Source organism: Sparus aurata, chromosome 22 (genome assembly GCF_900880675.1).
Source record: "Sparus aurata chromosome 22, fSpaAur1.1, whole genome shotgun sequence".
Lineage (NCBI taxonomy): Eukaryota > Metazoa > Chordata > Actinopteri > Spariformes > Sparidae > Sparus > Sparus aurata.
Genome location: NC_044208.1, coordinates 28,841,651 through 28,852,696, shown reverse-complemented (window position 1 = coordinate 28,852,696; position 11,046 = coordinate 28,841,651). Strand labels below are relative to the sequence as shown.

The following is an 11,046-nucleotide window of genomic DNA, read 5'->3' as shown; positions in this document are numbered from 1 at the left end:
AGACCTGAACTGAGACACAGCGTTGTGTGTCAGTGTTGTGAGCACAAAGCTGCAGTGTTTGTATCTCTGGAGAACGCAGCCGAGGTTTACGCGTGTGTTTGTATAGAAGACATCGTGCTGTCAGTCGACAGATGATCAATGATGACAACAGAGTGTTTTCAGTCAAGCTGTTTTTACTGACCATGCCAAATAGATACAATCAATCAATCAATCAATCAATCCCGCCTCGAGGATACACAGCGACACACAGTTACAGCAAGTACAAACCCCATGATGCTCCACGACTCCCCCGGCACAGTGCAAATGTTTTAGACATTCCAATCAAGTCAGTATGACTCAACAACTCTTTCTGTTCGACTCTTTTAGGGTTTAAATCCTCAAACAAATCACGAGCTGACACTCGGAGCACAGCGACACATGCCAAAGCAAAGGGAGAGCGTCTGCTGCTCGAAACCAAATGTGTCCAAATTCAAGAGCCACTCCTGTAATTAACTACCTGTTGTGATGTGATGTCTGTTGGTTCTGTCTATGCTCACTGCCCTGCATGTATGCTTATGTGCTTTCGAGTTGTGCTTAATGAACTAAGAGTGCGACCAGTGCTCTAAACCTAAAGAGACTCAAATGCATGTCACTGTTCTACGACTACACTACAGTTAAAGTTTCACGAAGAGCCTGAAAAAGTGGCAGAAAACAGCCGAGCGTGTTTCTGTTTCCTCCCGGAGAGCCTCGTCTTTATATTCAGGAGCTCAGGCAGACGTCCCCAGGTGAACCAACAATCCCCCCCCCAAAAAACACGGTGCAGTGAAGAATTAGCATGAGAGCGGCGGACCCAGAAATCACTTTTTATTTTTAATCCACCAGCAGCTCGTGTGTTGTGTTCTGTTTCTGCGTATCGACGGGAAATATCCTGTAAATCAAAGACTGGAGACGATCAGGCCTCTTGGTCCTAAACTACATCTGTGTCCAGTTTATTTCAAGCACATCGCACTTATTTATTTTATTTTATTTTTATTTTTTACAAGGTAACAGTTTAGATCACAGCTCTCTGCTCTTCAGTCACAGTCTGGCTGGAAAGGAAACGGTGTAATTTGGTTGTTCTGCTGCCAGAATTGGACGCAATCAGTCACAATTTCTCAGGTGACATCAGGCAGAGAATCATCTCCTGCTGCTCTGACTGAAGAAACGAGAGAGATGTGATTCAAACGTTCACCTCCGTTCATCCCCGACAAACAGCTGCTGTCACCTTCTCTTTTAACATTTGGAATAGTTTGTTTTGTTGCCCCCCCTCCTCCCACTTTCCTTTAGAAAACAAAGATTTCTTTTTGAATTTCAACATCGAGAGTCGGCTAAACGTCGTACAGCTTCTTCAGGATCGCTACAGCGTAACATCAAATATGAAAACTGGTCTTTTCTCCTTTTTGTTCGAGTTGCTTTTGAGTTCTTTTTTTTTTCCTGCACTGTTTTCATTTCCTTTTTTTGTTTTTTTTTAATGTTACCGACTCAGAAAACTCCCAGTCTCCCTCCTTTTTTCTCTCTCTTCTCCTCTCCTCTACCGGCAGGCTTCCTCCTTCAGCTCCTTGTTCTTCCTCACTTCCTCTGCGTGTTTGTCCTGCAGGACACACACAGAAACATCAGAGTCATTAGCATTCATGAATACATCAGCATTAACGAGGGAGGGGAGACGCTGGCAGAGCAGCTCATAAGGATGTGAGCGGGGGAATGATGGAGCGCTAACAACTCTTTTCCTCCTCATATATTATTCATGATCACTGATCAAGTGTTAAAATAGAAGCCAGGTTTATTATAAAGCTTTCCTCACTTGTACTCAGGAAAAACAACATTAGGTCTCAGTAAACACGCTGCTGCTGAAAGGAAATGAAATACAGATCTGATAAACAACAATGTGCTGTTTAAATGTGGCACGCTTGAAACTTTTCATGCGTTGTTGACACACAAAAAGACAAAGTATTAAAGGGATATTCCGGTGTAAGTTTAATCCATGGTCTAACACACCGTGAAACTGTGTTAGACTCCCTCTCGAGAGATCAAGTTAGCAGACCGCTAATTTACGGAGTTTTATCAACCTCAGAAACGACCGCACGACAACAATACACTGCAGTAAATGGATCCAAATATAAACCGCCACCAAAAAGCCACAAATAATGCTCAGAACAGCACCAAACTTCAGCAACAGTACAAATAGGGTCTCAGCACATAGTCCGGGGCATCTAACCTCCGCTAGCTTAGCTGGATTTCTATTGTGAAGCTAAAAACAGAGTTCAACTCTCCTCCATCAGCTTCCGGGTCGGGGAAGTCCCGACGCGACGATTACCGAGTGCGGTTAGAAATGCTCAATTCCGTTCTTTTCCCTGTCCGCTCTCGATAATAACTGTTATAAACTGGCAGGTAAGACACATATGAACTTTGATTGCTTTTCCATGGAGTCATAATCATACATTTTCATCCATGAGCCGCGGAACTCTACTGCACTCGGTAATCGACTCGTCGGGACTTCCCGTCAACAGGAAGCTGCTGCAGAAGAGTGGTAAATTTAGTCAGCTTTTCAGTAGAAATCCAGCTAAGCTAGCGGAGGTTAGATGCCCCGGACTATGTGCTGAGACCCTATTTGTACTGTTGCTGAAGTTTGGTGCTGTTCTGAGCATTATTTGTGGCTTTTTGGTGGCGGTTTATATTTGGATCCATTTACTGCAGTGTATTGTTGTCGTGCGGTCGTTTCTGAGGTTGATAAAACTCCGTAAATTAGCGGTCTGCTAACTTGATCTCTCGAGAGGGAGTCTAACACAGTTTCACTGTGATTTAGACCATGGATTAAATTTACACCGGAATATCCCTTTAATATGTGAATTTGGAGATGATGGTAGCCGCGCTCTTTATGCTTCCTGCTAGCGTATAAACATGATAAACCAATAGAGACGACTCTTATAAGCTCTCTCTGAGGGTTAAAGGTGGACCGTACCTTCTCCTGCAGCCTCTCCAGCATGGCGGCCAGCAGGGCCTCCCGGTTCTCCTTGTTGGCCTCCATCTTCTGCTCCAGCTTCTCCTTGGCGTGCTTGATGAAGTTGTTGTTCTCCTCGAAGGCCTTCTGGATCACCTCGCGCTCGTGCTCCCTCTTCTCCGCCAGGTGCTTCAGCAGCTCGGCCTCCTGGCACTGGAAGGAGACCGGATCAGAATCAGAATCAGGTCTCTTTTATTTGTTCCACACTGACGGTGAATCAACAGGATATTTTCACATAATCAGGGAAGTCTTTTAGGGACGGCAAGAGGCAGAATATGTCACTGGACACCTGGACCTGAACACCTGACAGCCTCCAAGTAGACAAAACGTCTCCAGTACGACCAGGATAAAGATTAAAATACAGGTGTGTCCTCTGACACGGCTGTGTGGAGTTGTGTTTCTGTTAACTCGTCTCTCAGAGTGTGTGACCGTCTGTAGGATGAAAATGTCAAACGGCCAGAAGACGAAAAGGACGATGAGGATATTATTTACTCTCCTCTCAGGAATAAGTGGATGAGTGGATGTAAATGTAGCTGATTGTGTTAAACAGGCTCATGTTGACTCTAATAATCTAACATCTTTGTGATGTCGGCAAATATGATCGTTGTCCAAAGAATCGATCATGATGAAACTTGCAATTTACCTTTTATAAGATTCTAGAAACGACTGAACACTCAAAGTTTTCACTCTGAGATCTGAGAAAAAAGATGCACCTGTCACATGCTGCTGAATCCTGATTGGTGCACGACACCTCTTCTATTAAACTAAGCCCCGCCCACTTAAAACCAACCGAAGTAGGAAGAAGGAGGAAACTAAACTTCAGCAGGACATTTTGTTTTCATGTTAGATCTACGTCACACGTAGTGAGAATGTCTGCTGAGCGTCCTGTTGCAGGACACATTTCTCCTCTCACCTTTCCCCTCCTCCTTCCTCCTTCCTCCTTCCTCCCCCTTCCTCCCCCCTTCCTCCCTCTTCCCCTCTGCTTGATGAATATGAGCCATTGTGAGTGTGTCCTTGTACTTTCATGTCCCCTCTCTTCATCCTCCCGCCCTCCCTCGGCTCTGTTTCCTCCCCTCCTCTCCATCAACTCTTTCCTTTCATCCATTTCCACCCTTTTTCTCCCCCAGAGTTGATAAATCATGCTGCTCACAAAGAGTGCTGTCACATGTTGGACAAAGCTCGCAGGAGCTACAAATAGCTGGGGTTAGGGTTTATGGGTTAGAGGTTTAGGGTCTGTCCAGTTGGGGTTTCTCACCTTCCGCCTCTCCTCTGCAGCCTCCAGCTTCTTCTGGATCTCCTCCAGAGACGGGTCGCGGCGCTGCGGCATGGTGGTGTTCAGGTCTGGCACGCCGTCAAAGGACGGAGGCTTGAGGATGACCTCGAAGGCCTGGCCGGACGCCCGCTTGTTCAGCTCGATCACCTCCACGTCTTTGATGATGCACCAGCCGAGGTCCACCGCATCTGTGGTGAGGGATCGAACACATCACCGGCAGTATGTGAGTTCTGGTGCACCGCCTGGTTTGTGGTTCACCTACAGAACCTCAGCATGCCTCAGCTGGGTTTTATTAATGTTCTCGGGCCTCATGGCTATAACACTGTATTTATTATATATATATTCTGCCTGTATGACTGTGAGTGTGTGAGTGAGGCTCTGGTTTATTTTTACCTTCTGCCTTGTACGTAGGTTTGTCTGCAGTCTGTGGGTTCAGGCAGCTGCAGAACAGAGACACCAGGGGGAGCTCTTTGACCTTCTCTTTGTAGGCTGAGGACACACACACACACACACACACACACACACACACACACACACACACACACACTTGTGCTTGACATTGTGTTGACTCAAAATAAATGATGAATAGACATTTAAGGCCTGCTGATGTATCTCTCCTCTCCCAGCAGCAGCAGTGAGTAACCGCTCTCATTATGTTATTATAACCTTCATGATGTCCACGTGCAGACATGTGCTGATGTAGTAAAACACTCATACGCAGTGTGTGTGTGTGTACAGTAGAGGGAGGAGGCGTCTGACTGTGTGCTGAGGCTGCGTTTACCTGCCAGAGTCATGTTGTCACCGTGTGCGTAACTCTTCAGGGATGCTGAAGATCCTTCTCAGTCTGTCGGGGAGAGAGAGACGGAGAGGAAGGAGTGAATGAAGCAGCTTTAAAGGTCAGGTAACGAGTGTGACGAGCAGTTTGAGGAGGGAACGAACAAGACTGCAGAGCACTCCTGTAAGCTCCTCCCACTGGGGGTTTAATTCAACCAATGAGAGAACAGCTGCGCATGGGAGAATATAAATATTGTCCAAGCCAGTTTCATTCCCTGGACGGGCTGGGAATCAAACCAGAGGCCTGAACGAGAGAGAAACGAGACAAGACATCACATTTTGACCCGAGGTCGTCATCAGACACATAAGGACACATGAGCGCTCTAAAGCTGCTTCAGTGGACTTTAATACTGATATATATCACTGATCTGCGATGCCATGTTCACTCCTGTGTCAGGGTTTTCTTTTGTTTCCCACAATGCCACTGGGTCACTTTCAGAGAACAGGCTAAAAGATCCCCAACAGACAACTTAAAAAAACACATATTTAAGGTTTTTCCATTAAAAAGTGTGGTTGTCCCTCAATGAAGAACCCCAGATCTATGAAAATGTTTAACTCCCAACTTTAACATCCAAATTCAGCGTCAATTTCAACCTAATTCCCACAAAACTGTCAACAGAAAATGTGAATTAATGTGCGTTTCCATCCAGCGCTGCTGTGATGAGACGACTGGGTGTTGGCTCCAGGCTGGGGCCATTAAATCATCGCAGAGGAAGAACAAGAAGCAACAAGATGATGTCATTAAAACAGTCCTACTTGAACCTTATAACGGTGGAAAACCTGAAGGGACCAGATCGAATGTTGTCATCAGTTACAGTTCGTAGTCTCGCCACAGGAATGTTGTATACAGGGGGGCAAAGTGATTACTGCTGCTCGTCGTTGGAGGAGAAGCTTCAACGGACATTCAGGTCACAGTCATGATTTATTTGTTTCGTCTGTTTCTTGAAGAACTTCTTGTGAAATTCTGTGATGTACAAATTCAAAATGTGCATAAAAATAGTAGGACTGAACCATAAATACTAATAAGTTGTGCAAGATGCATCCTGGACCATGATAGTCTATAATATCATGTCACATCCTGCTGGCATGGATCCACCCTAACCTCAGATTCAAGGTGTGAAACTCTGCACACTGAGGTGAAGTAACGATGAACACATCCTGCTGAGTGGAGGGAGGCTGTAAGATGTGTTGTTGCTCTCTCCTCCCTCTCTGAATCACAGCCGGTGGAGGAGGCAGCTGTGACTCTGTGAGGAGATCCAACAAGAAGACGAAGGTAAAAATACCAGATTCTGTTTCACCACCTGCTGAAGAGAATCCTTTAAACAGTGCAGCAGATAACGTCTCTTTAGTGCTGACTGCAGTCTGACTGTCACACCAAAGATACAGCACACAGCCGAGGAGGGAGTGTGATCAATAATTACTCTGTGAAATGCTGAATGAACTCAAACCGACCGATTCAACAAGAGACGCAGCGAAGACACAAACCACCTGCTGCCACTGTCTCTGACAACAAACGGAGCTATCGACGCTATCGCTCATAATTACATTCAAACAAAGACTCGGACATCTGGAGCACTTGAACACATCAGTTTTTCAGAAAACTGGGGATGTTATCATGTGAGGCTGCAGCAGAGCTCAGTGACCTCATCACACACACTCATTAAGGTTTTGTTTTTAATTGTTGGGATCAGAAACGCTCCACCTGCACCAACCGGCTGCTGAAGAAACCAGCAATCAGTAATAATATCAGAGAGTAAATGAAGGCTTGAACTTCATGAAACACACTGCTGCCTCCTTTCATCCCTGATCTGTGATCTGCTGACGCTCCACCTGCTCTCATCCACCTTCCTTTCATCTGTTAAAGAAGGTTTCTACATCTGAGCAGCTCGCACGGCGTCCACACAGGAATATACGCTGCTTAAATAATGAATGTTAATCACATGATTTCAAAGGCAGAATGTGCAACATGCAAAGAATAAACACTTTCTATGTAGTGTTGGTTTGTTTCATTCCACATTCATAGAACGTGAGAGACAATATTCTTATTTTTTTTTAGGTTTAAACAGTAAATGCATTTAAAAGTGAACATCCCTGAAGCCTGATTAGCTTGTGTTAGAGGTGTTAGCACTGATTGAACCCTGTAGCTTGCTCGCTGTTTCCTGTTTCCCTGTTAATCATCTCCTGACTCTCGTCCAAAAGCACAACCCTGCTGAACAAACAGCTCATGACTTAAAGCATTCGTTTGTATGTGAGTAGTCGTTGAATATAGGCTACCTGAAAGCTGTGTAGCTGCTTTAGCTTTAGCTTTAGCTTTGGCTGTGTAGTGTTGCTGGACTTTCTTCTCCATGCTTGTTGGACGAAGTTGAGCCAGAAACCTCGACTCTGCTTCTGCTGAACCTCACAGAGAAAGAGATGCTAGCTGTTCCTCCCAGCTTCAAGGCTTTATGCTAAGCTAGGCCAAACATCTAGTCAAGGGATATAATATAATATATTAAAGAGGCCATATTCTGCTTTTTGGGTTTCCTTTATTGTGTTATTGTATTGTTGTGCATGTAAAAGTTCTGCAACGTGTAAAAGTCGAGCCTTTACTTCTGTAACTTATATTCATCACTATAACAGGCTTACTATAAATATATGTATTTATATATTCATTATAAAATATAAACTCTCCAGTCATCAGCAGACATTCAGTTGCTACTGCTGCGTTATTTTAGATCACACTACCTCGCCCGGCATTAACCCGCCCTCCTCTGCCTCTGATTGGCTACATCCTGCCTGTTAAGTAATGAACATGTGTAGCTCTCACCAAAGATTGAACAGAGGCAAGATGTCGCACTCTGTAGCTAAAACAGAGTGTTTAAGACACACATGTTGTGTCTCAGTTCAGGGTCTGCATCCTCTGAAGGACTCGGCCTTTGTGGTCTTTGAAGGCGAGTCCTTCAGAGAGACCTTGTTAACCTCGTCAGCCGTTGTTAAATGTGACGGTCTAGCCTTTGGAGCATTTCCTGGTTGCGTCACCAGATGTTTTACCCTTACGTCACGATTTCTGCCACCCAGGCCCGCGAAAGTGACGATATACGCCACGTGATGTCGCCATTTTCTCTTTTTCTTTCTTCTTTTTTGGGCACACAAAGAATCTTGGGATATGTGAGGCCACGAAGGATCGTAGCTGTGCATCCTCCAATAACAGGGAGAAGAAGGAGCCTTCAGATTGGGACAGCCTTCGCATGGCGACTTTCTGACGTAACTGCCTTCAAATGCTCCTCTGAAGGATGCAGACCCTGAATTGAGACACAGCACGTGTGAAGATGCTGCAGCGATGTCGGCCTCCCTTCCATCGAGCTTGCTAGCTAGCTACCTACACAGGATTGTTAGCGGTAGGCTATGCTTAGCACACTGCGTCTGTCATCCACCCTGAAGACTAATGAGCTCCAGGGGAGTAAGACAGGAGCACTAATGAGACGCCGTCCGACTCAGACAAGGAGAGACGTCTCATTACGGTGCAGATCACACGCTCACCTGACAGGTTGTCTCGTGGGACGTCAACACACAAGGTCACATACACACACATGCAACACACATGTACAGATACCTTGAAACACACAGTGGTGTGCACATATACCAGTCAGGCAGTACATGTGCTATGCTGCACTGTTGGACTGCACACACACACACACACACACACACACACACACACACACACTGAGCTGCCTTCTCATCTGATGAAACCACCCAGGCTGCAGATCAATGCCGGCTTCCTGCAGGAGTGAGAGCTCTCCATTTGGTGCGTGTCATTACAGAGAGCGAGGGGAGAGTAGCTGGTACCGGTCCTGGTACACAGGGGGAACATTTGGGTCATGCTGATGGGAAATCTGCTGACAGTCAAATCATAGTGCTGCTTTTTATTATACTATTTTATGATATTCATGGAAATGTGGTCCCGTGAGATCACCGTCCTCTTCGCCTGCTGAAGGTAATTTCTCCTTTATGGTCTCTGATAAAATTGGGCTAATACGAAATGTTATTAAAGTTTATGATGGGTGAAAGAACAGGAAGTAATAGCTCGAGTTTGCATATTAACATAATAAAAAAGGAGCAAATGATTTGTCTTATGTAGCACTTCAACATAAATTAGCAGGTCTACGTTGTTCATGAGTCTCTTGACCACATTCTCACTTCCTGCAGGCTGTCTGTGATTTTTATCTGAAGCGTTACGTCGTACATCACTGACGCCACGTTTCACGCCTCGAATGCACCATAAACAGTTCCAACAGAAGAGAAAACATCAGTAGAGGTGGATACATTCTTTGGAACGTCACAACCAGCAAGACATGACTCGTTCCACTGTCAGAATCTGAGCTATTTGGTCCAATAACATTTGGAAAGTCTAGAAGAGCCGGACGATTAAATTATTTTATCTCCATTCAGGTCAGCTGGGTGCTAAACAGGAAGTACCAGGAACTTTCACAGTCAGGAAGTCGAGCTTCTTTAGATTCAAAACACCACTCAGCAGTTTTCAGAGGACTGAACGTGGCTCCACCTCCAACACTGTGAACATCCTTAACAGACCGCATCCCAATTCATTATTTACACGCCAGCACCGGATGTTGGTAACGTGTCATCACTCTGCGTGGTGGAATACAGCCTGTTGGTCTCACGTTCAGATCCAAGCCGAGGTGATGAAACCCAGAACACTGCAGAGTCGACCGACCCGGGTGTGTGTGCAGAGTGTGCACATTCTCACTGCACACAAAATTGTGCATGCTCATGTCTTTTCATTTAATCTTAAAGGAAAAGTTCAACATTTTGTGAAATACTCTCGTTCACGATTGAACACTCTCGTGTCTTTATGCTAAATATTTAGCTTATCCCAGCAGTTAGCTTAGCTTAGCATCCAGAGCTAGTCTGGTCGGAGGAAACAGAATGTGCATCTCTATAGCTCACTAATTAACATGTTACAGGTAGTCTGACCTGCACATAACCTGTGAAACATCTTAGCTAACTTGTGTTTTGTTCATTCCCAGCTCTTTACGAACACTCACCATTTACTTTCTGCAGAGACAGCAGCTGTTTTGCTGAAACAGACAACAAGTTTTCTTAAATCAGATGTCTGTTTTTTAATTTTTCATACCCGGTACACCACACTGAGACCGTCGGAGCTGCCAGGACGTCAAGATTGAAAACTAAAATATAAAATATTAATTTCCCTGTTACCATTAGCTCAGTGATTGATGTTCTGCTTTTATACACGTTCATATTCCTGCATGAATAATAAACAGAACATTATGAATATGACATTCAACCTGAATATCATCCTGAGATATTTGACCACTTCTGGTTATTTCTCAGAATATTCTGGAGGAGCAGCTGTAACACAACACAACTTCACAAACTGCTTCTCATCATCAACATTTGTCACATTCAGCCCACAACACTCATCGTCGTCTGACATTTATACGAGCCATTCAGACTCAGTGGGTTGGTTTTACAGATTCTCACAGAGCTTGTTGGTTTTCTCGTCCTTTCTTATCGACTCTCAGCACCTAAAAATGCATCATCACCACACGATAATAAAGCTGAAACACAACGAGCAGCTGAGGGTGAATTGAACACAAAAGATGAGACACAACCAGCCAGAAAAACACCAGCTGGATAAGAACTTTTCTAAACTATCTGTCACATTTAAAGAATAAATCATGTGTCATACGTCTCTGTCCTCCACACCCTAACACACACACACACACACACACACACACACACCTTCTCCCCACATAAACACATTCAAACCCCCTTATTTTCCTCCTGCACCTCCACTCTTCCTCGCTCTCCTTCCTAACAGCAGACACAAAGCTGCATGTGCACATATGGAGGATGAATAATAAATGACAGGTTCCACCACATCCAGTTTGAGGGTACACCGAGT

At 44.9% G+C, this 11,046-nt stretch overlaps 1 protein-coding gene across 2 annotated transcripts in view; it reads right to left on the bottom strand.

The window, feature by feature from the left end:
- Positions 1-155: 155 nt before the first annotated feature.
- Positions 156-11,046, bottom strand: part of stmn4 (stathmin-like 4) — an 11,233-nt gene continuing 342 nt past the window's right edge. The window contains exons 2-6 of one of the 2 annotated variants that reach the window (XM_030405859.1): positions 5,071-5,133; positions 4,683-4,778; positions 4,272-4,477; positions 2,978-3,169; positions 156-1,609 (exon numbers count right to left, since the gene is read on the bottom strand). In XM_030405859.1, coding sequence (XP_030261719.1) covers positions 1,550-1,609; positions 2,978-3,169; positions 4,272-4,477; positions 4,683-4,778; positions 5,071-5,083 — 567 coding nt within the window. In that variant the 5' untranslated portion in view covers positions 5,084-5,133 and the 3' untranslated portion in view covers positions 156-1,549. Of the gene's footprint in view, positions 1,610-2,977; positions 3,170-4,271; positions 4,478-4,682; positions 4,779-5,070; positions 5,139-11,046 lie in introns of both variants that reach the window. The other variant, XM_030405860.1, reaches the window with a different exon arrangement.